The following is a 27,883-nucleotide window of genomic DNA, read 5'->3' on the forward strand; positions in this document are numbered from 1 at the left end:
TGATTTAATACATTCATCACAAGGGCTCAACCAGAGACTTAAAATTAAAAATCAGAAACAATGAATTGGGAGATTGGGATTGACATATATACACTAATATGTATAAAATAGATAACTAATGAGAACCTGCTGTATAAAAAATAAAATTCAAAAAAAATCATCTCAAAAGACAACAAAACCAAACAAAAACAACAACAAAAAAACCAGAAACAAAACAAAGATGACACTGTTACCAACCCAGGTCCTTGGACACTTTAATCAATAGAAACTGATAAGAAGCCAGATGAGAAACTCAGGCAAAGTTTTATTGGACTCGTGCTACAGCAGGAGGGAGCGAGAACAAGAAACAGGGGCCCTTGCTCACTCTCCGAGGAAGGCATGCTGGTCCCTTAAGTGCGGTGAGGGTAGAGGCAGATCAGTGGGTCGGGCTGGAGGGGTGGCTTAGGTGGTCTGCCCTCCCCCTTGGTGATGCTGTGTGCAGGGATCATGCCAGTACCCTACTCAGAAGTGTATCGTATTGTTCATAATTGCCCCGACTTCGACTGCACATGCGTGCAGTTATTTTTACTTCCTTATAGTTTCTTTGTGTGCTGTTGCTGCAGTAGTTGTTTGTCCAGGGCCAAGTGCAAGCACTCTGGTAAAGCGTCCCAGGTCCCAACCTATCTCAACAGCATAGTTTCAGATACATAGTCCTATACAGAAATCAAGGAAAGGACAGACCATCTAAGGAAAATATCAAAAAGACAATACAAGGAGAGCAGCCAGACAGCTGGGTCAGGGTTCTTGGCTGGAGACCTGCTTTGAGTAGGTTTCTTGCAGATACTTTTTAAAGGCTGTGGGGTTTTTCCAGAGGTTGCCAGCATATGTTCAAAGGGCTATGGGCGTTGGGTTCTCCTAGCAGGCTCTGCATGGAGAGCAGAATGGTCCTGACATCGTACAGGATGGACCACTTGTCCTTCAGGATGTTCAGACAGATGTTACCCTGTGTGTCCCCGATGGGGTGGTAGCAGGGTGTGAGGACCGTCACTGTGGTGGACACATAGCCCCTGGGAAACTCCAGGGAGAGCATATACCTCAGGTCTTCATATACTGGCCAGCTGTGCCATGGATGGTCCCCACCCATTTGAAAAAATTGTCTGCTTCAGGGAAGGTAGAAATTTCTCTGTCAGATCAGACATTCTGAGGGTCGTCAGCTCCTGCCATAGCCTCTTGCCTCTGGAGGCCCAGGCAGTGCTGCTAGGAAGATAGGAGCTGCAGGGCTGCGGTGCCAGTTCTTTGTATGCATGGCTGTGAGTCAAAGCTATGGAGGGAAGAAGGGGCTCATTGATGCTCTGAATCTAAACAGTAACATCTGGAATGTGAATAGTAGTTCAAAATTTATTAACACGCTTACTATTTTGTCTTTCTAAGCACGTGAACATGGGTAAAGTCTGTCTGAGGCACCCATCTGTCCTTAGGGAAGTAAGATATGTTTAGTTACAAGAGAAAAGCAAAGAGAAAAATCAAGGTAACATTCAGATTCAAATATTTAAAAAAATGGTTTTGCACAAAGCCAACGGCATTGCAAGCTAAGGTTTTTCTAAGGCTGTCAGGGGTCGTGTTTGGTGGCCTAGGCGCTGCAAGAACATATCAAAATATTTCAGTCTCATTTGTCTTCCTCAAAATGTGCTCTGGGGCTTCCCTGGTGGCGCAGTGGTTGAGAGTCTGCCTGCCGATGCAGGGGACACGGGTTCGTGCCCCGGTCCGGGAAGATCCCACATGCCGCGGAGCGGCTGGGCCCGTGAGCCATGGCCGCTGAGCCTGCGCGTCCGGAGCCTGTGCTCCGCAACAGGAGAGGCCACAACAGTGAGAGGCCCACATACCGCAAAAAAAAAAAAAATCATGTGCTCTGATTTCAACTGTTTACATTATAATATGTTCCTTTCTTAAAAAAATGAATGAACTAAGGAATTAATCCAGCTACCGACTACTTAATTCCTTCCAGTACAAAAATCTTTTAATGATTTCTAGGGCTTCTGATGTTTGTGTTAGACTTAAAGTTTTAATGAGTGATAGTTTCTGAAAAATCCATGTTTTTTTCTTACATTTGTGAGTTAAAACGATAGTAAAAGTCTTGAGGTTCAATCTGAGAATCAAATTCCGTATGAATAATCATACGTAGGTATAATAATAACCTCTGGTTATTGGGGCAGCCTGCTCTCATACCTACAACACAGCATACGTTTTACATTCAAGTTCCTTTGTGTTTAAAAAATAAAATTAAAAATGTAAATATAAAAAATATGACTGTAAAGAAGATTGGGGACTCTTTTTAAAATTTAATTTTTGAAGAGAAAAATACATTCAAATGATTCAAAATTCAAAAAGTATGAAATTCTACTTCTGGATATTTATCCAAAAGAATTTTCTTTCAGGTTTATTGAGATGTTATTGACATATAACATTGCATTACTTTAAGGGGTACAGCATGAGAGTTTGATACATGTATATATTGCAAAATGACTACCCCAATAAGGTTGGTAACACCTCCATCACCTCACATAATTACCTTTTTTTCTGATGGTGAGAACATTTAAGATATACTGTCTTAGCAACTTGCAAGTATATAATACAATATTGTTAATTATAGTTACCATGCTGAACATTAGATCCTCAAAATCTATTCATCTTATAACTGAAAGTTTATATCTTTTGACCAACATCTCCTCATTTCTCCCACTCCCCTGGACCTTGGCAACTACCGTTCTGTTCTCTGTTTCTATGACTTCGGCTTTTTTAGATTCCACATATAAGTCATATCACAAGTATTTGTCTTTCTCTGTCTGGCTGTTTTCCCTTAGCATCATGCCCTTAAGTTCCATCCATGTTGTGATAAATGTCAGGGTTACCTTTTTTTTTAATGGCTGAATAATATTCCATTGTATGTTTTTACCACATCTTATTTAATCCATCAATAGATACTTAGGTTGTTTCCATATCTTGGCTATTATGAATAATGCTGCAATGAATATAGGCGTGCAGATATCTCTTTGAGATCCTGATTTCATTTCTTTGGGATATTTACCCAGAAGTGGGGTTGCTGGATCATATGATAGCTCTATTTTTAATTTCTTGGGGACCCTCCATACTGTTTTCCATAGTGGCTGCACCAATTTACATTCCCACCAATAGCATGCAAGGGTTGCCTTCTCTCTACATTCTCGCCAACACTATTTCTCTCTTGTCTTTTTGATAATAGCCCACTGTAACAGGTGTGAAGAGATATTATATACTATATATATGTATATGCAATGGAATGTTGTTCAGTGATTAAAAAAAAGAAGGAAATCTTGTTAAAATGCTACAATATATGATGAACCAGGAAGACATTATACTAAATGAAAAAAGCCAGTCACAGAAGTACAAATACTATGTGATTCCACTTATATCTAAAGTAGTCAAGTTCTTAGAAACAATAAGTATAAGAGTATTTGCCAGGGGCTAGGGAAGGGGGAGATGGAGAGTTGCTGTTCAATGGGTACAGAGTTACAGCCATGCAAGATAAAAAAGTTCTAGAGGTCTGTACAACATTGTTCTTATAGTTAACAATATCGTACTATACCCTGAAAAATCTGTTAAGAGGGTGTATGTCATGTTATGTGTTTTTTACCATAATAAAAAGTTATGGAAAAGCATATATTAAGAGATTTGGGTTCTACCTTGTCTACCTGATTCTCCCACAGTTCTCTAAAATTAATCACTTTATTTCTTGAGTATATTTACACTGTTTCTTTCAGCAAATATAAGCATATCTGAGTATATATTCTTAATTTATTCTCCTTTTTAAACGTAAAAAGTGGTGTACTATTTTTACAGCTCCACATCTTGTTCTTTTCATGTAACAATATGTCATGGAGACCTTCCCATATCAGTATCTAGAGTGCTTGCTTGTTCATTTTATACAGCTGCATAGTAGTCTTTTGTGTAGTTATGCAGGGGGTTATTTTTTCACATGTCTCAGTTGATGGCCCTTTGGGGATTGTTCCAACCTTTGCTATTTGAAATAACATTGCATTCTTTGCTATATTTCCCTACACATGTGTTATGCAGTTTTGTATTTTCACTAATGAAGTACGAAGGCACCTGTTTGTCTCATACTTTTGAGTTTTGAAAACCAAATAGGAGAGTAATCACATCGAAGAATTGTTTGATATGCCCTTCTTTCCATGTGAGTGGCATTAAGCCTTTTTTCATATGTTTAATATATTTGTTTTTCTGTTGATTCTCTTTATATTGTTTTGTCCATTTTTACAATGGGTTGTTGGTTTTTTATTTTTCAATTTCCTAGGAACTCTACATGTTAGAGAGACTAGACATTTGCCTATTAGATGAGTTACAAATACTATTTTCTAGCTTGTCATTCAAATTTTACTTTAAAAAATGTTCTTTTTAACGTTTTAAATTTATTTATTTATTTTTAGCTGTGTTGGGTCTTCGTTGCTGCTCGCGGGCTTTCTCTAGTTGCAGCGAGCGGGGGCTACTCTTCGTTGTGGTGCGCGGGCTTCTCATTGCGGTGGCTTCTCTTGTTGCAGAGCACGGGCTCCAGGTGTGCGGGCTTCAGTAGTTGCAGCACGTGGGCTCAGTAGTTGCCACATGCGGGCCCTAGAGCTCAGGTTCAGTAGTTGGTGCACGGGCTTAGTTGCTCCACGGCATGTGGGGTCTTCACGGACCAGGGATTGAACCTGTGTCCCCTGCATTGGCAGGTGGATTCTTAACCACTGCGCCACCAGGGAAGTCCCCCAAATTTTACTTTTGTAATGTAGATATGTATCACTATTATATAGGCAAATTAATCAATAAATTTATCTGTGTGTTCTGGGTTTTGAGTCACCATTAGAAAGACCTTCCACATGTACAGATTACATGTAGTGGAACACTTTTCTGTTTCCTTCTAGGACTTTAAAATTTTCCTTTTTGCTAACATTTAAATCATTTATTCATTTGTAATATATCCTGGTGCTTATCAAGCATTTATCTTGTCTTTCCTGCATAAACTATACTTCAGGTTACTAAATACATGAAGAAGGAAAGAATATCCTAATAGAAATATTCTAGCTACTTAATGAAAAATAAATTTTAGAATAGGATATCACTTTTTTTTTTTTTTTTTGCGGTACGCGGGCCTCTCACTGTTGTGGCCTTTCCCGTTGCGGAGCACAGGCTCCGGACGCGCAGGCTCGGCGGCCATGGCTCACGGGCACAGCCGCTCCGCGGCAGGTGGGATCTTCCTGGACCGGGGCACGAACCCATGTCCCCTGCATCAGCAGGCAGACTTTCAACCACTGCGCCACCAGGGAAGCCCAGGATATCACCATTTTTAATACCTATTAAAATAATGGATCTACACAATGATCACCAATGAGTGCTAACATAAAAAGAGGGAAAACCAGACGTTGAGTACCCCCTATGGAAATATAAACTATCATCTCTAAGTAACATTGTAAAAAAAATTGAACTTTATTCTGATCTGTCTGATCAAACTAACCACAACTAACTTCCAGTTTACAAAAATGGCGAGGCAGAGGAACACGTTAAATGACATCATAACGATGTAAGCAGCAAAATTCAGAATGTGGGGAAATCAATAGTACAAATGTCTAGTGTCTTCAATTAATACTTTGCATAAAGAAGAAATGAGGGAGGAGTCTTCTGGTTTTGGCTATGATGGAGTAACTCGTATTATTATTTACCTTTTTCCATTAACGAGCAGAAAACTAGAGAAAGATATGCAGGCAGACCTCTTTGTATTGTGCTTTGTGGATATGGCGGTTTTTACAAATTGAAGGTTCGTGGCCACTCTGCGTGGAGCGAGTCTATCAGTGCCGCTTTTCCAATCGTGTTTGCTCATTCTATGTCACATTTTGGTAATTCTCACAATATTTATAACTTTTTTCAATATTATTGTATTTGTTATGGTGTTGATGGGAGCAATCCATAAACATTCTACAATAGGAATAGAAAAGAGTTTTATCTGAGCCAAACTGAGAACTATAGCCTGGGAGACACAGATCCAAAAGCATTTGAATTGTGTTCTGCTACAAATTGTGTTCTGCTACTACAAAATGGGGGGCTTATAAAGGCAAAAATCGTAAAATTACATAATTGTTTGTCAAGAATTATAATTGGAGCTGGCAAGAAGTAAAGGTGCTTGTTAAGCAAGGTTTGGTTGGGGACCAAAATGGTTTCATAGTTACAAGGGGGACCTTGAAGCCATAAAGATGCAGCTGGCAGTGGCTAGCAGATATATTTTGAGAACAGCTGGTGGTATCCTTGAGTTTGATACATTTCAGCAGATTCAAGTTCTCAGTGATGCAAGAGTGTGTCTGAAACCACATCCACGATGGCCACCCGGCTCCATTTTGAATACCTGAACCACAGTTATTCCATTTTTATTTTTATTTTTGTTTATTTATTTGTTGGCTGCGCTGTGCAGCCTGTGGAATCTTAGTTGTCCGACCAGGGATTGAACCCATGTCCTCTGCAGTGGAAGTGCAGAGCCCTAACCACTGGACCACCAGAAAATTCCATCCATTGTGATTTTTAAATGCATTCTTTTCTTTAATGGTTAAAGCAGATGTACAATGTACATTTAATACGCCACAAAACAGGCTGCTCTAGCTGCATAAAGTTCAAGTTAAATCACGTATAAGCCAGAATGACTTCCCCATGCCCCCTTCCATCACAGCGATCTGTGATCAGTTGTCTTTGAGGTTACTGTTATAATTGATTAGGGGTGCCACGAACTGCACCCATATAGGACAGTGAACTTAATTGATAAATGTGTGTGTTCTGACTGAATTATAGGGGTCCCAGAAGAAGAGAAAAAGGAAGGGTCTGAGAAAATATTTGAAGAGATTATAGTAGAAAACTTCCCTAACATGGGAAAGGAAATAGTCACCCAAGTCCAGGAGGTACAGAGAGTCCCATACAGGGTAAACCCTAGGAGAAACACATCAAAACACATATTAATCAAACTAACAAAAATTAAATTCAAAGAAAAAATATTAAAAGCAGCAAGGGAAAAACAACAAGAACAAAACACACAAAGGAATCCCCATAAGATTATCAGCTGATTTTTCAGCAGAAACTCTGCAGGCCAGAGGGAGTGGCAGGATATACTTAAAGTGATGGAAGAGAAAAACCTACAACCAAGATTACTCTACCCAGCAAGGATCTCATTCAGATTCAATGGAGAAATCAAAAGCTTTTCAGACAAGCAAAAGCTAAGAGAATTCAGCACCACCAAACCAGCTTTACAATAAATGCTAAAGGAACTTCTCTAGCCAGGAAACACAAAAGAAGAAAAAGACCCACAAAAACAAACCCAAAACAATTAAGAAAATGGTAATAGGAACAAACATATTGATAATAACCTTGAATGTAAATGGATTAAATGTCCCAACCAAAAGACACAGACTGGCTGAATGGATACAAAAACAAGACCCATGTATATGCTGTCTACAAGAGACCCACTTCAGACCTAAGGACACATACAGACTGAAAGTGAAGGGATGGAAAACGATATTCCATGCGAATGGAAATCAAAAGAAAGCTGGAGTAGCAATATTTGTATCAGATAAAAAAGACTTTAGAATAAAGACTGTTACAAGAGATAAAGAAGGACACTACATAATGATCAAGGGATCAATCCAAGAAGAAGATATAACAATTGTAAATGTTTATGCACCCAACAGAGGAACACCTCAATACACAAGGCAAGTGCTAACAACCATGAAAGGGGAAATCGACAGTAACACAATAATAGCAGGGGACTTTAACACCCCACTTACACCCATGGACAGATCATCCAAAATGAAAATAAATAAGGAAACACAAGCTTTAAATGACACAATAGATCAGATAGGTCTAATTGATATTTATAGAGCATTCCACCCCAAAGTGGCAGAATACACTTTCTCCTCAAGTGCACGTGGAACTTTCTCCAGCATAGATCACATCTTGGGTGACAAATCAAGGCTTGGAAAGTTTAAGAAAATTGAAATCGTATCAAGCATCTTTTCTGACCACAATATTATGAGACTGGAAATCAATTACAGGAAAAAAGCTGTAAAAGCCATACATACATGGAGGCTAAACAGCGCGCTATTAAGTAAGCAAGAGATCACTGAAGAAATCAAAGAAGAAATAAAGAAATACATAGAAACAAATGACAACGACGACACAATGACCCAAAACCTATGGGATGCCGTAAAAGCAGTTCTAAGCAGTTTGAGATTTCATCCATTCTGTAGCCCATGGATCAAGGAGTAATTTTGACTTTCAAGTATTATTATTTAGGAAATACATTTCGTAAAGCTATAGCTGCTAGAGATAGTGATTCCTTTGATGGATCTGGGCAAAGTTAATTGAAAAACTTCTGGAAAGGACTCACCATTCTAGAAGCCCTTAAGACTATTCATGATTCACGGGAAGATGTCAAAACATCAATATTAACAAGAGTTTGGAAGAAGCTGATTCCAAACCTCATGGGCGACTTTGAGGGGCTCAACACTTTAGTGGAAGAAGTAATTGCAGATGTGGTGGAAACAGCAAGAGAACTAGAATTAGAAGTGGAGACTGAGATGTGACTGAATTGCTGTAACCCCATGATAAAACTTTAACAGATGAGGAGCTGCTTCTTATGAATGAGCAAAGACAGAGGTTTCTTGAGATGGAATCTACTCCTGGTGAAGGTGCTGTGAACATTGTTGAAGTGACAACAAAGGATTTAGAATATTACATAAATTTAATTGATAAAGCAACAGCAGAGTTTGAGAGGACTGATTCCAATTCTTCTTTCTACCCATTCGTAGAAAGAAGTTCTACGGTGGGCAAAATGCTATCAGATGGCATTGTGTGCTACAGAGAAATCATTGGTGAAAGGAAGAGTCCATTGATGTGGCAAACTCCACTGCTGTCTTATCTTAAGGAATTGTCACAGCTGCCCCAAACGTCAGCAGCCACCACCCTGATGAGTCAGCAGCCATCACCATGGAGGAAGACCCTCCACCAGCAAGAAGATTATGACTCACTGAAGGCTCAGATGATGGTTAGCAGTAAAGTAATTTTAGACTCAGGTATATACATTGTTTTTTGGGCAAAATGCTATTGCACCCTAAACAGACTACAGTGTAGCATAAACATAACTTTTATGTGCACAGGGAAACCAAGAACTTGGTGTGATACTTTTGATAGTCACTTCGTTGTGGTGGTCTGGAACCAAACCTGCGATGTTTCCGAGGTATGCCTGTGTAAAAGAACTGTTTCCAGACATTGGACAACAGCCTGTTCTGGACTGATCTATGGATGGGTCAGGTGGATAGAAAATAAAAAGTAACTGAAGAAAATGGATGGTGTGTCTGATGCAAGGAAGGGAAATTGAAAGTACAATTATGTAAAAAGCAAATAAAGTTCCTTATCAACATAGACAAAGATACTGACTCTGAAAAAATGGAAGCTGATGGCAGGTATCATCTGAAAATGCTCAGCATTCGTGAGTGCTACACAAGCTAATTAAAATGACAAGAAAACTCAAAAAGCATATAACAAAAACAGCAAATATTCCGATGTGAGAAACGATCCAGTGTTTGACTCGCAGGAGCGCCTTGAAGGCACCGTTTCTCTGGGCCTCTTTCAGGTCTTGCTTTTGCTTTGCAATATGCGACCGCACCTTGGCCAGGTAGCGCACGTGACCTTCTCCATGGGGCTCGCCCCCGCCCTGCTGGAGCCGCTGTGCATCAAAGAAGAGGTCGTTGCTGAGGTAGGCGCCCTGGAGCTCCCTCTCCAGCCCCTCGACCACGGCCATCAGCTCGGCCAGCTGCTTCCTCTGCTCGTCCCCGGAGGCCCGGTTGCTGAAGGCGCAGTACCTGTGCCCGCACTCCCGGACCAGGCCCCTCAGCCTGACGTTGTCTGTGTTTGCTACGTAGTCATGCAAGGATCTGTCCGCTAACTCCTCCTTGCGGGTGAAGAGGATGACCGTGTGTCTCAGGGCTCTCGCCCCAAAGACCTCCTTCACCCTGGTCACGGCCACCACGTCCTGCTCTGTGAAGCGCCCCAGCTGGGTCACCAGCAGCAGCACGTGAGGCCCCGGGGCCGAGAGCAGGTAGCAGTCCCCGATGTTCTCGTACGCCTCTTGGTCCTGGGCCCTCGCCTCAAAGATGGGGGGCGTGTCCACCACCAGGACGCTCCTCCCATCCCACGTGCCCGTTGCGCCCTGACACTTCCTGGTCACCGACTGGGCCGCCAGCCTGGACTCAAACACTGGCTGGCAGAGGATGCTGTTCCCGGTGGCACTCTTCCCGCTGCCTGTTTTGCCCACCAGGATGATCCTCAATGAGGACGAGGTTGCAAACAGCTTATGTTCTATCCCGCCTATTAAAAAAAAAAAAAAAAAAGAGTTTTTCGTGTTTTCCTAAGTCAGTGACTTAAAAAAGTTTTATTTTATCTTGGAGTTTAGTTTATGAACAATGTTGTCTTAGCTTCAGGTGCGCAGCAAAATAATTACTCTATACATACACGTGTATCAATTCTTTTTCAAACTCTTTTCTCATTTAGGTTATTTCGGAATATTGAGCAGAGTTCCCTGTGCTATACAGTAGGTCCTTGTTCGTAAAGTTAGTGATTCTTAAGATTTTTAGGTCACGGACCTTTCATGGTATCTCATGAAAGCTATGGACCTCTCTCCCTGCCAAATAGTGATATTTAAATACATACAAATGTTTGCATACAACTTTAGGCGACTCTTGAACGGCCGGAAGCCCACACTGGGAGCCCGAACTTGGACCCATAGCCAAGAGTAAGAACTGCTACACTATGAAGGATGCTCCAAGGACTTCATCAGGACCAGGGAAAATACAGCTTTCAGAAAGCTGGTCCCTGAGCTTTTCCAGGGATGGTGCTTAGCCCCGTTTCATGCTAAATAAATGTGAGATTAGAAAGAGGTGGAGGATGAGAAGTCATCAGTGAGAAACTATTATCACCTCTTTTTCCCCCACCAATTAATTCCCAGGCACACAGACTGCCAATCACATTCATCTGAACCTTGGGGGTAAAGGAAGTCTCAGATGTCAGAGCTCCAGTGACCTACCACCGAGGACCAGCTGAATGTCCCTGGGTTTTCTCTTTTTGGGTGGGGAGTTGGATGTTTGGACGTGAGCCTACAGAAGGCTTGTCGTTAAAGTCAAGGACGGAGTCTTGTGACGGGACACGCCGTCCCAGAACATACAGTTTCGATGGTAATACTTGGAATTAATGATGGAATGTTTTGGTTTAAAACTGTTTGCACCGTAACTGCTTTTATCGCTAACCGCCTGACTTGGCTGCTGTGAAATTGAGCTTTTCTTGCCAGCATAATGTGAACAGGAAGACGCTGGGTTCCGGATGGCCGACCCAATAGTTCAAAATTAGAACGAACATCCTGTTACCCTGGGATATAAAAACCACACCCGTACAAGACTCGGGGTCTCACCCTGCTTTTGGTGAGGCCCCGATCGGTTTGCGCTTTTGTGCGTAATAAACGCCTATCACTAATCTACTTTGGATTTGCACTGGATACTGGTGTTCTGTCTTGGTTCTGATTCCTCTCCGAGGGAAGTTCGCAGGTGTGTGTGAGACCGCAACAGTCTGACAGATGACCCTGGATCAGTCGCTGAAGAAGAGATAATAAGACCATCATGTTAAGAAACACATGCGTTGGAAAGATCATCAATTTGGCTGATACAATGACAGGAAATTAGAACAAAAGTGGTGTTGTCGAGGGTGACCCTGCATCAAGAGCTAAAATCTTCAAGTGATGAAGAGAGTGAGAATCCGAGGATTTCTGGAGTTCTCATGAGCTCAAATGAATTAAGTTCATTTTAGTCTCCTAAAATCTGTTATTGTTATTCCTTTTACCCTGTGTTGGTTCTTCCCTTTCTTAAGTATCCTGGATTTTTTTTTTTTAGCAAACACGATCACTAAATCTTTATGGGGAAGTTTTCCTCTTTTCAGTTGAGTGCAGGCAGGGAAGGATATCATTTTCACAATTTGTTTCCAAGTCCCCCGACTGCTGACTTGAAGTTTCATTTCCTCATTCCCCATGCATCGCGGCACAGGGGAGAGCTTCACACTCGGCTGTGTGTGGCTGTGATGATGGTGGGGAAGATAAGAACATGGTAGCTGCCTTTTCTTCTGCAGTGGAAAATAACTGGGTTTCTTTTCTGTCACTGTGTTTGAGGTGAGGGAAAGGAGGAGAGAAAACAGTGACTCTTCCCTGATGCCTAGAGCTCTTGAGAATTTGGAGGCTTTCTTACCTTCAGCCATAGTCCCGTATCTGCTCCTCTGAAGCCCTTCCATTCTCTTCTGGAATAAAAAAAGGAAAGGAGTAAAAAGCAGGTGTCCATATGGGACTTGGTAAGGCCTGAGAACACCTCCAATTCAGACAGCCAAGAATAATTATCCTTAGATGAGCCGTTTCCATCGCTAATTTTTTAACTTATATTTTACTTTCAAATCTCCATATATAACTTTAAGCAAGCCAGGTGATGCTAGGTTATATTAATACAATGAACTCCTGCTTTTTCCTCATCCTATAGGAAAGCATGAAATGTTTGAAAACAAGTCAGTTGATTATCTCCCCTCTACCTGAAAAGGCATGAAATAAAGAAAGTCTTCTTCTGTGGAATGAGAAGCAGGGTTTTGTTTATTGTTTTATTATTACTATTATTATTGGAATCAAAGTAAGCAAACTTGCTAGACTACAGAATAAAAATTGCCTTGCTGTAAATGACATTGGCTTGTTTGAAGTACTGGCCATTTCCAGCCCCAGAAACTCTTTGTACCAGATGGACATCCCAGTGGCAAAGAGGAAAGTACAATGTAGCTTCTAATGGGAGTGTGGAATTGGGGGTCCAGGGCTCCTGTGAGGACGGACATGAGAAGACGAGGTAGAAGACGGAGGAGCACGGCCACCACCCTCCCTCCCCTCTGAGCAGCTGGTGGAGAGAAGCTGGTGCCATGACTGAGGGACAGAGTCAACATTCAGGACAAATTCAAGATAAATTCATTTCCTGCTCAGTTTTAAACCACATGCCTTTCCTTGTGGGTCTCCCAATAACCACTTAAAAATTTTTCCGGTAGATATACCCAGAAATTGGCAAAACTATGGGGATAAATGTTTCATTCAGATGAGACATAATATTGTGTCGTTCTTCTTGGTGCTAGAAAAGGCGAGCATGCATTAGAAAACGCAAGCATGCAATGTGCCACTATAATTAAGATGATCTCCGAGACAGTATTTTATGTATTCAGTTTTAAAGATTATGCAGTTCTGAAACAAACATTTTAAGGGGAGAAATACATAGAGTAATGAAACAAATGCCCACTATTTGCAGTGAACAGATCTAAGTATTTTGGCATTTTCACTGCTGCTGTTTGGTTTGACTGAAAAAGTTAAAACATTACACATATAGTTCCATTTATTTATTTTTTGACTCCCCCCAACCCGTCTCATTCTCCCTCTTCCCATCAGAGGCAACCAATATTCTGAGATACACATGTATGTATAGGTAATATATAGTACTTTTTGGCATCTTAATCTTTTATGTCAGTGACATTATTTATGTAGCATTTTATCCAACTCAATTTTATTAACAAACACTTGGTGTGCCAAAATACGTGCTTGCTACTACAAACAACGCTGCAGAAGAATCCCCCTACACGTCTCCTTGTGCACATGGACGATTTCTCTGGGATATATAGTTTCCACCTGACAAGATACTGCCAAATATGACTCCAAGAAGCTTGTGCTAAGTCATACTGGCAGCAGCCATGGGTGAGAATCCCCAAAATCTTCACCTATGCTGGGTGATATTAGACTTTTAATTTTTTGGTCACCCTGATGGGCATATCTTAGGATGTCTTAATTGGTTTAAAGGTGCATTTTATTGATTAACATTGAATTCAAAACGGTTTTCATAGTTCATTTGCTCTTCAGGTCGATTCTGTTATTTCTGCCTCTTTCACATGTTTCTGTTCACTCAGGAGGGAAGAACAGAAATGGCCCTCATTAGGGAAACCAGCCCTTGTCACATTCTCAGAATTTATTAAGGCAACTTCCTTCCTTCCTTCCTTTCCTTTTCCTTCTGCACCACTTTCCTTTCCTTAAGCCCAGAGAAGAGCATTTTCCTCACCACATTCTCCCACACGCTGTCCTGGCCTCTGGTAAATAACACTCCAGCTTTTGCTAAAACTGCTCAAATCCTCTGACATCTTTTCTACTTCAGACAGCAGTTGCTATATATTGGAATCAATATATCGATGTGGTAAAGCCGATGACGACAGTGGTGACAATGTTGATGATGAACTTTACCATGGTAATAATCCTCTGTGCGGCCATTTGTAATTTTCAAGTTTCTTTCATGTCCATTCTTTGAATCGTTCTCCTAAATTCCCTATGATGTGATCAAGATAGGTATTAAAATTTCTATTAAAATATTAGGAAACTGAGTCTCAACTGACCTGCCCACGATCACACAACTTCCATGGAGCTAAGACCAAAACATGGCTCATTTTGCCTGTGTATTCTCCTAGATTTATCAGGGTGGAGAGGAGATTATACAGTCAATGAACCTCTTGGAACACCACATACCATGCTGCCATCCATGATCAGGACATAAACTGAGGCAGGCAGGCTGGACGCTTACCCTAAAACTAACAAAGAGAACTGTATTGCAAAATCTTGAGTGCACGTTTTCAAAAAAAAAAAAAGAATTATTCAAAGATAAAATCGCAGGGGCAGAAGTTGCTCGGAATGGAAGTATTTCAGTTTAAAGCAATCTGGTGTTTTCCCATGACTTGATGATCAGTGTGACCCAAATGGAGCTCTATGGCCTCACAAAAGCCAGTCAAAGTTCAGGTTACATTAGCAGAGGCGTGCACGGTCCTCCTGAACTGTCTTCTGAGTGGGTCAGGCTGCCGGGGGAGACACGTCCCACCGAGGAGTAGATTATTCTGGACAGATATTAACAAATAATAAAGTGTGCAGAGGCTAGTCAGAAAGGATATTGATGGAGATGCTAAAATGAGTCATAGAATATTAAAAGGACAGAATCAAGCCTAGGAAAAGATCGGGAAACATCCTAAACTCGAAGGAATGTGACACGTGTCAATCACATAGTAGACAGAAGAGGGAGAATCGGGAGTGGAGGCAGATTTCTTCTCCACAAGGAAAACCCTTTTAATCTTCCCCCAGGTGGGATCAGGAATCATGAGAGAGTCGCGGGCAGCATGCGGGCAGAGATTATAAGAGTATCTGACAGGAGCAGCAGGAGGATGTAGCTTAGGTAGGAGGTTGAAGCCAATGAGCATATAATGTACCTCCTGATTTGTACATTACATGAACCTGATTTTATCTTGACGGCACCTTACTTTATCAAACCATTGGAAAGCAGGCTCTCTCATGCTGTTTTAGGAAAGATAAAAATATTTTCTGTCTGCCTGATTCATATTCTCCTTCGCCCATCTGCCCCCTCCCTCTGTTTCCTGGTATCACTTGTGTCAGAGTTTAGCATTGTGATTTCATAACATGGCTCTCACAGGAGCTTTAGCAAAGGGTTGGTTCCTGTACACACTGGAATCTGTCTGCCATACGGTCGAGTTCGACATCGTGTCGTAGGAAAAGTGTGGGTATTTGGGGGAGAATGGGCTGGTTTTCAGAAGATCAATGAACAATGTTCACTGAGAGGTTCCGTTTGGAGCACGTGGCTCAATGAGGGCGGGAACATAATGACCCCGAACTTGTCCTGTGGAGCCCTAGGAATAGACTCTCGGTACCCAGGCCTCTGGGGGTGTGGTGCTTGTCAGGGATGGGGCGGGGCTGGTACGGGGAAGTTAAGAGCTAAAACTGAGACGTCCGCCCCACCTAGTTAGGGCACCTGGTGAGTCAGTTTACTCATCTGTCAAATGGGATGAGAATCTTAGTGAAGCTTTGTGAACCCCGTGAAGCTTATGAAAGTCAGAAGAGCTAAGAAGTAGGCAACTAGACGGAAAAGACCTCCACGCTGTGGAAAGCTGTGGGCCGTGAACGCGGGGTGAGCGGTTCCCGAAGCCGCTTCCCTCCCGCTAGGAATCCGCGGTTGCCCATAACGCTCACCGTCGGCGCCCCGTTTCACTGATGGGAGAGCCCAGAAGTATGGTAACCGGTGTCAGATCCCACGAGAAATCAGTAGCCCTGACTCAACCGCGGCCTCCAGGACGCGCCCCCCCTCCCCGGGCCTCCACCCAGGACGCTGGGACCCCCGCCGGGTTCCCCTTACCAGGCGCGGCGCTGCGGGCTGGGGGCCGGCGGGTCGGCGCGAGCGCGCGGCCGAAGGTTCCGCGGAAGGGGTGCAGGGCAAGAAGGAAAATGGGGCTAACGGAGTGCGCCCCCTGTCCCCGCAGCTGGGGACACCCCCTCCGGATGGGGCGGAACTGCTGCTGCGGAAATTGGAGAGCAGCGAGTTCGGAGCGTGCTGCCCCCCTAATGGGATGCTTCCTGTCGGAGCCCGCGAGCCCCTCGCCCACTCCCATTTCCTCTTTAAGACGTGTGCAAAGAAGTGATGTTTGGAGCGTGAAAGAGAAGAACACGGGCCCCAATCCCCCCAGTTCCCCCGTTGCCAAAGACCCCTGTTGCCGCCGCGGGCGTGTCGTGCTCTCCGGCCACCATTCCCGGAAGATCAACGTTTCATCTCTCCTGTTGAGTCCAAGTACCTCTCACTCTAACACAGACCACGCTGACCTGAGTCTCCCTGTGAAAGCACCTACAAAGAGATCTACTGAGAAAATTAGTTATTTTCTTTGGCACAGGAAAGAATCACTGGCTTTTCAGGAAGGAGGACTTCTCTACCTTCGTGAAAAGCTGGAGCCCAGGTGTGGAACAGGTTAGAATGGAGCCTTCCTCCTTTCCAGAAACTCCCCAGGGCTGGGAGGCAGAGAGTGACTACCCTTGTCTTTTGTTTCTTGGGGTTGGGTGTCTCTTCTTGGGGGCGTGTGTGTGATGTTTGAGGAGTGGTAAGCAGTTCTCTTCAGCGTATCCATGAGCTATTTCGCCAGCATGTGGAAGAATAGATCTTAGGTGTTTTCAGATGTAGTAAATCAAGGTATATACACGATTTAACACTATTTCCAAAGTAAAAAGGAGTGCCTAAAATTAATGGTGTAAAGAGTGAAAGGAAATATAAAATAAATAAGAATTGGGCCAAGAATGAGCTTGAGTGTTAGGTATAAAAATAATGAAGACCCCAAATAATAATTAAAACAAAACACTACATCATTTTGGAAGACAACTACTTAAAAAAAAAAAAAAGAGGTAAAAGACAAATTTAGAAAAAAATCTCAAAATATTTTATTGCTGGAATAAGCAAGCGCAAATGCAGTTGTATAAGAAAAGGCGAACATTGCCACTATCAATGAAGGCTCCCAGGGCAGAAAAAAAGAGTCTTGGGTCATAGTCTAGCTCTGGCTTCCCCAAGGAGTTATAGGAATTCCTCTTCTAGGGAGTTCAATCCATAGGATATTCTCTGGAAGGCGTAGTGGCATCTGCCCAGCCAGGTGATGAATATTGAATATTGTACAAGAATTGAATATTGTACAATACTGAATATTGTACAAGACTATATAAGAGGGTATGCATTGTTTGAAATCTTCTGCTTGACAATCTCATCTTGGGGGCTTCCCTGGTGGCGTAGTGGTTAAGAATCCGCCTGCTGATGCAGGGGAGATGGGTTCGAGCCCTGGGTCAGGAAGATCCCACATGCCGTGGAGCAACTAAGCCTGTGTGCCACAACTACTGAGCCTGCGCTCTAGAGCCTGTGAGCCACATCTACTGAAGACCGCGTGCCTAGAGCACGTGCTCCGCAACAAGAGAAGCCACTGCAATGAGAAGCCCGCGCACTGCAACAAAGAGTAGCCCCCTCTCACCGCAACTAGAGAAAGCCCATGCGCAGCAACGAAGACCCAGTGCAGCCAAAAATATAAATAAATTAATTTTTAAAAAAAGAAAAACTCATCATGTCCAAAAACAACTCTCAGAAGTAAGTCAAATATGAACCTCTTTAGATAAAATGACAGTTGATCCAGGCAGCAGGGCATGGAAATGTGAAAGAAACTTCATCAGCACACGATCAACGAATTTTTATTCTTGAAGAGATAAAAGAAAAGGTGAGGAAAAAAAAAGAAAGAAAATGAGAGGACATGTAAGTAGTCGAGATATATATGTATATATATATATATATATATATTCACTCAAATAGACAGTTTTTGAGAAGTTATAGCATTTTGACCCTGTGTCTGGTTCAGGAAACTCTTCCTATAGGACAATAAGGAAAAATAAGTTCCAGTTCTGATTTGCCACGTTTTGCCCTTAGAAAATCACTTGACTCTCTCAGTACATTACTTTCCTCTTCAAATAAAAGGCTGTTAATGATAATTACCCTTCATACCTCATGAGGTATTTTTCATCATAAAATATTAAGGCAATAAATTGTTATTATAGTGTTCTCTCTACAGCTTCTGTTTTCTATTTTATGATCAGTCTTACATTATTTTGTTTTATGATCTATCTTGTATTACATGTGTAACATTAAATTGTATATATTTTAAATTTTTTTGGCTGCCCGCGCATCACGTGGGATCTTCGTTCCCGACCAGGGATGGAACCCGTGCCCTCTGCAGTGGAAGCGTGGAGTTTTAACCACTGGACCGCCAGGGAAGTCCCTAAATTACATTTTAAAAACTAAAAATTGTGTCTTCCATTTACTTATGAGTCATGTTGCATAGTTCTAAATCTAAGGATTAGAAACTAGCAATATTTTAGAGAACAAATACAACTTTGACCGCACTTTGTAAATATATTTGATGACTAATCATGCCGACCTTATATTACCACTAGCTCCCAACTCTATACATAGAATAATGTGGAGTAGTTATTATTATGAAGAATAAATGCGGAGTATTCATGAGTGTGAAATTTATGTATTTATGAGTATGAGATTTATTTATGAGGATTATTATTATGAGAAGTTTCTTCTTAGACTTTTTGTTTCTGTACTGTATTCTTATGGAATTTAACCTACAAAGTGCTTTCACTCATGTTACTTCATCATACATGAAAGCTATAAGGATTAATATTAATATATACATCTCAAGAAAAGCTGAATCCCCTTGTGCCCAAGGTCCTGGAGCAAGTTCATAGGGGACCGGCTTTGTCACACAAGCCCTCTGCACATCTCCTGCTCTTTCCACTGTCCCCCACAATGGTCCTGGTGATGCCCGAAGCAGGGTGTTTTACCCACGGATGTCAAGCCTTCCTCTGATCCTACACATTTCTATATGCTACAGTCCGCATGAGAATTTTACAATCCTAACACTCATATTTATTTTAAAAATCACATGTCCATTTACAAACAAGACAAAAATAATAAGCAATGACAGAAACTGGAGGGCATATGTGGACACCCTGACGTGAGAAAACGAAAAATGAAAGAACAAGCAGGTTACAATCAACCCCATGGTAAGCGAAGTCTTTGGCTTACAATGCATGCTCATGCGCACGTGGCCCTGGATGGGCAAGCTGCGGACACAGGCGGTCTCCGCTATGTCGGCCCCTTCCTGGGGCCCTCAGGGTGTGGAAAGAGTCCCTCCATGGCTGAGAGTTCCTGCATGGGCCCAGCACGACGCTGAAGGCAGGAATTGATAATGGACTTTTTTTCCAGCCAGGCTTCACAGAGCCCAACTCCCTGCCCCACTACTATGGCCCTCAGGTACCCCCCCACCCAACTGCAGGCCACTCTAAGCCCATAGTCATCCTGAGTCTCTGCAGGCCCTTAACCCGAGGTGGCATCGAAGTGCATGTGCATAGGCCCCTTCTCCACGTGGAGCTGGGATGGCCCTAGGATGCCTGCGCACCACCTCCCGGCCCTTAGCACCCCTGAGCCCTGGTAGTATTGGGATATCTGCCTCCTCCTGTGTCCACACCTCCTAGCTAGCACATGGCTGATAGAAAGACTTCCTTTAAAGTGTTCTGTCACATTCAGAAATATGGAAATAAACAGATCCTAGCGTTTGCTTACACAACGTAAGGATGGCATTCACAGACTTATGTGGGTTGGCCCATCCCCTGTAAAAACCCCACGGTACAGCCCCACCTAACCTCCGGTGCTCTGTGGCTCTCTGCCGATGACCCTGCCACCCCTCTCTTCTCCATTTTGAGACAGGTGCTTTATTATTATTATTATTATTTAAAAATCCAGATAGATGACTACATTGAAGACATTGCATGTTATTTTCCCCAAATCTTACTTCATTTTGGACAGACATGAACCATAATACATGCTAGAAAGTTGGAAACTGTGTTATTTTCAGTGTAGTTACATTTAACTTCTTGGTACTAAGCCATTGTACTGGTAAATAAACCGATGTATCAGAAGTAAACATTAATATGCATGACTGTGACATCTCTTTCCTTGATGATAATAAAAATTTACAAGGATCAGGGACTTCCCTGGTGGCGCAGTGGTTGAGAGTCTGCCTGCCCATGCAGGGGACACGGGTTCGTGCCCCGGTCCAGGAAGATCCCACATGCCGCGGAGCGGCTGGGCCCATGAGCCATGGCCGCTGCGCCTGCACGTCCGGAGCCTGTGCTCTGCAATGGGAGAGGCCACAACAGTGAGAGGCCTGCGTACCGCAAAAAAAAAAAAAAAAATTACAAGGATCACTGAAGGGAGATATCTACCCATAAGAACCAGAAAACATCAAGAAGAGAGAGTGCAGGCTATGCTCTGAATGTTTGTGTCCCCCTCCCCAGCATTTACATGTTGAAAACCTAATCTGGAGAGGATGGTATTAGGAGATGGGGTCATCGGGAGGTTATTAGGTCATGAGGGTAGATTCCTCATGATTGGGATTAGTGCCCTTGCCAAAGTGCCCCTTCCATCAAGGTGAGGACACAGCCAGAAGTTGGCAGTCTGCAATCTCAGAGAGGGCTCTCCCCCAAACTGGACCGTGATTTTGGACTTCCAGCCTCCAGAAGTGTGAGAAATAAATGTCTGTTGTTTCTAAGCCATGCAGTCTGTGTTTTTTTGTTTTTTTTTTAAATAGCAGTCCAAAGGGAGGAAGGCAGTGTCTAAACAAACAAACACAAGCTCAAAATAAAAATAGCTGTTTTCCCTTTGCTATGAATCCATTTTCTACTAAAAATCACCAGTCATTCCATTATTTTTCAAGAGAGGACCGAAACATCAAGCTAACTAACACGTTTTAAGGACGTTTTAAAATTGCACAACTTTATTTTAAAACTGTTTACTGGAGGAAATATGAAACTCTTGAAAACTCTGATTCCTTTGAAATCCCCCTTCAGACCCAAGTGTTCAGTTCCTTTCTTGCCAGGTTACCTGCAAGACTGAATATCACCCTGTCACGGCCTCTGGCCGGTGCCTGTAGAGCAGGCAGAGCAGGACCAGGGCGCCCATTAGGGTGCACACGCCCAGCTTACGCCAGGTCCCCCGCGCCTTGGGCCACCGCCACAGCCAGGTCAGCGGCCAGCGCTCCCGCCGCCTCTGCGCGCAGAAGGCCACTCGCTTCGCCACCCTGCGCAGCCTCTCCTTGGGGTCCGCGCCCCCCAGGGCCTGCGCCAGGCTGTACAGGTCGTTGGTGTAGGGGGCGCCTCCGTGGTGCCTCACCAGCTCCTCCACCAGCCCCATCAGCGCCATCACCTGCGCCTCCCGCTTCCCGCCGGCGGCTCGGTTGTCGAAGGCGCAGAATCGGTCCCCACACTCGGCCACCAGTTCCCTGAGCGCGCGGTTCTCGGTGTTGCGCACGTAATGCTGCAGCGAGCCCCCAGCCAGGTCTTCCTCGCGGGTGAAGACCACGATGGTGCGCGTCACGATGCCGTCCCCGAACAGCGCCTTCACCCCCCTCCAGGCCTGCTGGTCCTGGGCCGTGAAGCGGCCCAGCTGGGTCACCAGGAGCAGGGCGTGGGGCCCCGGCGCCGAGAGCAGGTAGCAGCGGCCTCTCTCCGTGCAGCCCGGGTCTGTCTGGGAGACTTCGGAGCTGAAGAGGTCCGGGGTGTCAATGATTTCCACGTCCCACTTGGCCCACCTGCAGCTGCCCGTGGCGCAGGTCCGGGTCACCGACGTCGCCCCGAGCCTGGAGATGAAGCGCTTCTGGCCCAGGATGCTGTTTCCCGTGGCGCTTTTCCCAGTCCCTGACCTCCCGGCCAGGAGGAGCCGCAGCCTGGGCTCCTGCAGGGCAGACTCGCGGGCTTCTAAACCTGTGAGCACCAATGATCTGTAAGCTCCCGAACCTGAAAGCACATATCCTGGTACCCGGGTCCCCTGGATGCCTCTGAACAAAGGAGAACAGAGTGCTTCGACTTTTGCTTTTCGGACCAAACCTTTACTGAGTGCCCTGGTCGGAGATTTGTGAACTCCGGGGGATCTCTACCCGTCTATTTCTTCCCTCTTTGGTGTCACACATGCACCTGTAGGTGCGCCAGCACCCGGTGAACGTTTCTGTAGAGGACATCCCTGTATAATACAGGCCATTACTTCGTGTGACGTGACCTGTCATCCACACTGGGCAGAGCTGCTCCCTATTGGACAACTTCAGTGGCCTCTGCCTTACTTCCCCAGATACCCTCTTACCGAAGATAGGCAGGAGGGGCAGTGGGCCTGGCCGTGAGGGCTGTCTGGTGTTCCACACCCTCGGTCTGAATCACAGCCCCACCCCCGGCCAGCAGTGTGACCCTGGGAAGATGCTTAATCTAAGTGCTAAACCTCTTCTGCACAAATGGGATCATTAATGTAGCGCCGTCCTCATAGGGCTGTTGGGAGGATAAGATGAGACCATCTCTTCTTCCCTCCCTCTTTCCCCCCTCATCCTCTCCTCTCAAACCTGCTGCCTAATAAGATACCTGGGTAACCCTCCATCCTTGTTCCCTAACACCTTCTACCTGGTGAATCATGTTCCCTCTAGTATATAGTTGGATTCCCTCTACAGCCCCTTCTGTGGAGATCAGAGGAGGTTTATTCATTTTACCTTAGGGACGGAGGTGCAGGTTAGTCAAAGAACTCAATATCTCACAGCAGGTCAGGGGCAGAGATCTAGGTCAAATGCCAGTCCCAGGGCTCTTTGCTGTTTCATCCCAGCATCGAGAAACCTCTGGGACTTCTCTCTGTTCAGTGTTGAGTTAGCCCATCCCCCTTACTACCCAGAGCTCATACCTGGGGGCAAACACGCGTTGTGAGGCATGTTCTTACCATAGGCGTTTTCTTCATCTCTTGCTGTCTTCTGTCCTCTCATGATTCCCTGAAAGTGTCCCCAACACAAGTTATTTATTTTTTCATTCATTCACTCGTTCATTATTCATTCATAGGTAAAACTACCTACTATGTGTCAGGCAAAGCCCAAAATGCTGGTGACACCACAGTTAAAATGTCATAGTTCCTGCCCTCTCTGAGCATCAGAATTTAGGGAAGACAGTGGAACAGCTTGGTCTGTGGTTGGGACGATACTATGAGAACACCTGGTGAGCTTGTGCTGTCTTTTCAGGGCCTCGAAATGCACAGAGCAGAGGGGAGATGACAACACCTACTCTATGTCAATGAATAAGCTTTTGATGTTCATTTTCCCAGGTAATTCTATGTCAGTGACGTAAGTTGTAGAAAATAAGTTTTCCCTGGAGGTTCAGCAGCTGGGGGTGGGGTGGGGGGTTTGTCAAACCCTGAGAACAAGAAAGTTTGCTCACTGACTTAAAACCTACCTTAGGGTTGTTGGCCTGGGAAACAAGAAGAAACTTGGAATTTTGGTTTTGGAAATCAGAAAACAGACATATTTCCCAAGCTGACCTGGAAAGCTCCTGACTCTGTGCTCAGAAAACCACAAAATTTGGTTCATCCTAATATGTCTAGGAGGTGGGATCCAGAAGGTGGAGGAGGGAGACCCCAAGCTCACCTGCCCCCATGAACACATCCAAGCTACAACTACATATAGAGCAACTCTCTCTGAGAATGACCTGAAGACTAGCAAAATGGCTTTTCTACAATCAAGGCTGTAAAGAAAGAACCTCATGGAGTCTGGTACAGGGGGAGGAGAAGCAATCTAGTTGGGACCTGAATCCCTAGTGGGGACCTAGAAGTGGAAGGGGCTATCCCAGGCTTGGGGATCCTCCCTGGGGAGTGGGGGGTTTGAGCCACATATTAGGCACCGCAGGCCTGGGCTTGACACTGGGAAGATGAGCCCCCTTAGCTGGTTTGAAAATCAGTAGGGCTTACTGGAGGGCTGTAAGAACCTGAGACTCTGGTCTTGAAGAGCACAAGCATGCTTGCTCTCAGTCCCAGTGCAGAGGCAGTACATTGAAGACTGCCTGGTGCTCTGGCCAGCCTGCTGGGACTGCCCCAGAGCACCTCCCAGCCCTCTCCAGGCTCCCATTCCAGCCCCTACTGCTCCAGCACTGCCCCCCACAAAGGCCGAGGCTGCCATTGCCAGTGGGCATGTGTGCACCAGGGAAGGAGCAGAGAGAGCTCCGGTGTGTGGCTCCAACCCCCCTGGCTCTCTATCCTGCCTCTAACCAAGGGGTACACACTGAGGAAAAAGTAGAAGCAGCTCAGAAGTGCAGCCTCAGGCTCTCAGGCCCTGGCCACATCCCCAGCCAAGGTGAAGACTGTCATCACATCTGGGGGAAGCCCAACTCCCTTAGGACTCCTGCCCAGCCCCTTGGTCCTTGACTCCTCCCACAATAGGCTAACAACTAGCCCTGAGCCGCGGAGAAGCCCTGGCTGGCACCTGGCTCTGGCTCTAGCCCTCTGCCTCCAGCCTTGCTTCCCACCAAGGTGGTGGCCGCCTGCACACTGTGGGAGAAGAAGCAGTCCCCGCTCACTTCACGTCCAGCTCTCCCACCAAAGCCACTGGTGACAGGCACACTGCAAAGGGTTGCTACCCACAGGGACATGCCTTTGAGACCTGGACAGGTAACCGTTTCACCTAATTTCATAGAGACACACAGAGAAAGTCAAACAACATGAGAAAACAAAGGGATATATTTTAAATGAAAGAACAAGATAAAACCTCAGGAAAAAACCCCTAATGAAACAGAGATAATAATTTACCTGACAAAGAGTCCAAAGCAATAGTAATAAAAATGCTAACTGAACTTGGGTAAACAACAGATGAACACAGTGGGAACTTCGGCAGAGAATTAGAAAATGCAAAAACCAGTCAGAGCTGAAGAATACGATAACTGAAATGAAAAATTCGCTAGAAGGAATTAAGAGCAGATTAGGCGATGTAGAAGAACACAGAAGACAGACTAGTGGAAATCATCCAATCAGTACAGCAAAAACAAAAACACATTTAAAGAAATGAGGAGAGTTTATGGGACCTCTGGGAAAAGGTCAAGTGTGCTAACATTCACATGATAGAGGTCCCAGAAAAAGAGAAAGAAAGGGGTAGAAAATGTATTTGGTGAAATTGTAATTGAAAACTTTCCTAACCTGAAAAGGGAAACAGATATCAGGTACAGGAAGCACGGAGCACCCCTGTCAGAATGGTGTTATCCGAAAACAAGAAACAACTGGTGTTGTTGACGAGGATGTAGAGAAAGGGGACCCTAGTACACTGATAGCAGGAATGTCAACTGGTACAGCCACGGTGGAAAACAGTATGAAGGTTCCTCAAAAAATTAAAAATAGAACTACCATATCATCCAGCAATTCATTCCTGGCTATATATCCAAAGAAAATGAAAACACGAATTCAAAAAGATGTGTGCACCCCGATGTTCATAGCAGCATTATTGATAATAACCAAGATATGGAAGCAACCTAAGTGCCCATCAACAGATGAATGAAGAAGGTGTCATATATATACAGATAGATAGATAGATATAATGGAATATTACTCATAAAAAAAGAATGAAAAAGATAAAAAAGAATGAAATCTTTCCATCTGCAACAACATAGATGGACCTGTAGGGTATTATGCTTAGTTTAGTAAGTCAGACAGAGAAAGACAAATGCTGTATGTTTCCACTTATATGTGGAATTTAAAATAAAGCAAACAGAGGAATATAACAAAACAGAAATAGACTCACAAACACAGAGAATAAACTATGTTTACCATTGGGGAGAGGGGTGGGGGGAAGGGGCAAGATGGGGAAGGGGATTAAGAGGTACAAACTACTGGGTATAAAATAACTAAGATACACCAATGTAATGCACAGCACAGGGAATATAGTTAATTAATATTTTATATTAACTTTATATGGAGCATAAGTATAAAAATGTAGAATCACTATGTTGTATACCCGGAAGTAATATAATATTGTAAGCCAATTATACTTCAGTAAAAAATAAGTAAATAAATAAGTCTAAATATAATCTGTGTGCTGGAGAGACTGGGATGCTCCCTCCAGCTCTTTATGTTCTTGCCTCAAACCTGAGGCTTTTTGAAGTAAAATACCCACTCCAACATTATTTAATACAATTAAACATTCTGTGGTCAAGTTTGCCTGATCACAGGAGTGCCTGAACACGACAGCACAGTCTCTCCTCAGTCTACTCCAGCCTCATTCCCACCTAATCCCCTCCCCAGTCAGCCCCTCCACAAACAGCAGATTTCAGGGCCTTTTCCAACCCACCTTGTGGACCATTCATCCCACCACACACTTCTGCCTGAGTCCTGTCTGTGCTTCAACGTCCATTTCAAATTCTACCTCTTCATGTCGCCCACCTGGTTCCTACAGGTAACTGTGTTCTCCCCCTATTGGCACCAACAACGAAGCAAAAGCAAAGGGAGAGGTTGGCTGAATAACCTGTCTCTGGCGAAAGGACTCAGATGGTAGGTTTGCCTAGAGCTCAAGCCAAAGCTGTGGGTGTCTCTGCAGTAACTCTCCTGCGGCTGCCCCCCCACTCCGTTACCCACCCCACCCCCATCACCCCACCCCCCAAAGCTTCTGTAAAGTTTACCCCAGGGCTAAATCACATAATGTGATTCGTTATTTTGTGTCTAGAAATCAACAAACTCCCTTAATTGACACCAGAGCAGCCCACAGAGCCCAGTTTGGGGTGGGGAGCAGATGTTCAAGTGATCATGTAGGGCAAGGGTTGAGGACCAAGTTCACAACCTTAGCTGTCTCTTGCACTATTGTGGATAGTGCTAAGGAGAGTGGAGGTTTTAGGAGGGTTCAGCTCAGATATATACCGAATTTTCACTTTGTAACTTGCTCTGAGGTTAGCTTCCCTGTAAGTCCCCAGGAATACGTTTTGCATTTGCTGCACATGTATTTGGGGAGTGTTCATTGCCTTTGCAGTAATTCTAGCAGAAGGACTAAGGGAGTAGGGAAGGAGAGAGAATTTAGTCCCAAAAAAGAGCGTGTGCGCAGCAGAGCTCGAGAAGATGCTTACCTGTTCTTCTGAACTTACTGTGTTTGACACTCAGAACAACCTTACAAACCTAGAGGCACATGAAGTTACCGTTTCTAGATCCTGCCCCCCTTTCACATACCTACTAGAATGCAGCTGCTCACTCAGCCAGCTTCACACAGGCAGAGCTCTTCCTGTTCCCCACAGGTCCTTCTCCGGGCTGCTTCCTTTTCCCTTGTGCTCACCGTTCCTGCAGGATTGGCGACAGGCTCTAACGCTGGCTCCAAGAAGCTCCTGACCTACCGCCTGCCCTTGGACTGTGGGTGCAGTGGGCGGTTTCCTCTCCACACATGGAGGAAGTCTCTGTGCCTCTCAGACCTCAGAGTTCAGGAAGCTCAGGGAGGGAGAGCCCAGTGGTGATGACTTAAAGAGACAGAAACATTGGCCAGTGAGGTGGTGGGTGTGCAATGTTGT

At 44.3% G+C, this 27,883-nt stretch overlaps 2 protein-coding genes and 1 pseudogene across 9 annotated transcripts in view; all 3 read right to left on the bottom strand.

Moving 5' to 3' along the window:
• Nucleotides 1–774: 774 nt before the first annotated feature.
• LOC114901401 lies at nt 775–8,527 on the bottom strand (annotated as a pseudogene).
• The window catches only part of LOC114901884 (GTPase IMAP family member 5-like), a 162,300-nt gene continuing 142,502 nt past the window's right edge, over nt 8,086–27,883 (bottom strand). For 3 of the 4 annotated variants that reach the window (XM_029234082.1, XM_029234083.1, XM_029234081.1), the window contains one exon: nt 8,086–10,344. In XM_029234082.1, coding sequence (XP_029089915.1) covers nt 9,524–10,344 — 821 coding nt within the window. In that variant the 3' untranslated portion in view covers nt 8,086–9,523. Of the gene's footprint in view, nt 10,411–12,329; nt 12,379–16,331; nt 16,618–27,883 lie in introns of those variants that run through there. The other variant, XM_029234084.1, reaches the window with a different exon arrangement.
• On the bottom strand, nt 20,731–27,765 carry GIMAP1 (GTPase, IMAP family member 1). Of its 5 annotated transcripts, none has more exons than XM_029234088.1 (3): nt 26,686–26,937; nt 23,310–23,358; nt 20,731–22,393 (listed from the first exon to the last, which is right to left on the bottom strand). In XM_029234088.1, exons 1-3 carry the CDS (start codon nt 26,695–26,697, stop codon nt 21,459–21,461), a joined length of 996 nt encoding a protein of 331 aa, XP_029089921.1. In that variant the 5' UTR covers nt 26,698–26,937; the 3' UTR covers nt 20,731–21,458. The 5 variants fall into 5 exon arrangements, with proteins under 5 accessions (XP_029089921.1, XP_029089923.1, XP_029089919.1 ...); XM_029234086.1 differs by having other exon boundaries at nt 20,732–22,321; XM_029234087.1 differs by lacking the exon at nt 26,686–26,937 and adding an exon at nt 27,552–27,765 and having other exon boundaries at nt 20,733–22,321.

This window comes from Monodon monoceros, unplaced genomic scaffold, assembly GCF_005190385.1.
Source record: "Monodon monoceros isolate NGI ecotype Baffin Bay Population unplaced genomic scaffold, NGI_Narwhal_1 Super_Scaffold_2, whole genome shotgun sequence".
NCBI classification, from domain to species: domain Eukaryota; kingdom Metazoa; phylum Chordata; class Mammalia; order Artiodactyla; family Monodontidae; genus Monodon; species Monodon monoceros.

What these genes read in the sequence shown, in the direction of transcription:
- GIMAP1 (XM_029234088.1), bottom strand. An exon ending in AGATGAAGAAAACGCCTATG is followed by an intron (nt 22,394 to 23,309) that starts GTAAGAACATGC and finishes CTTTGTTCAGAG; the next exon opens with GCATCCAGGGGACCCGGGTA.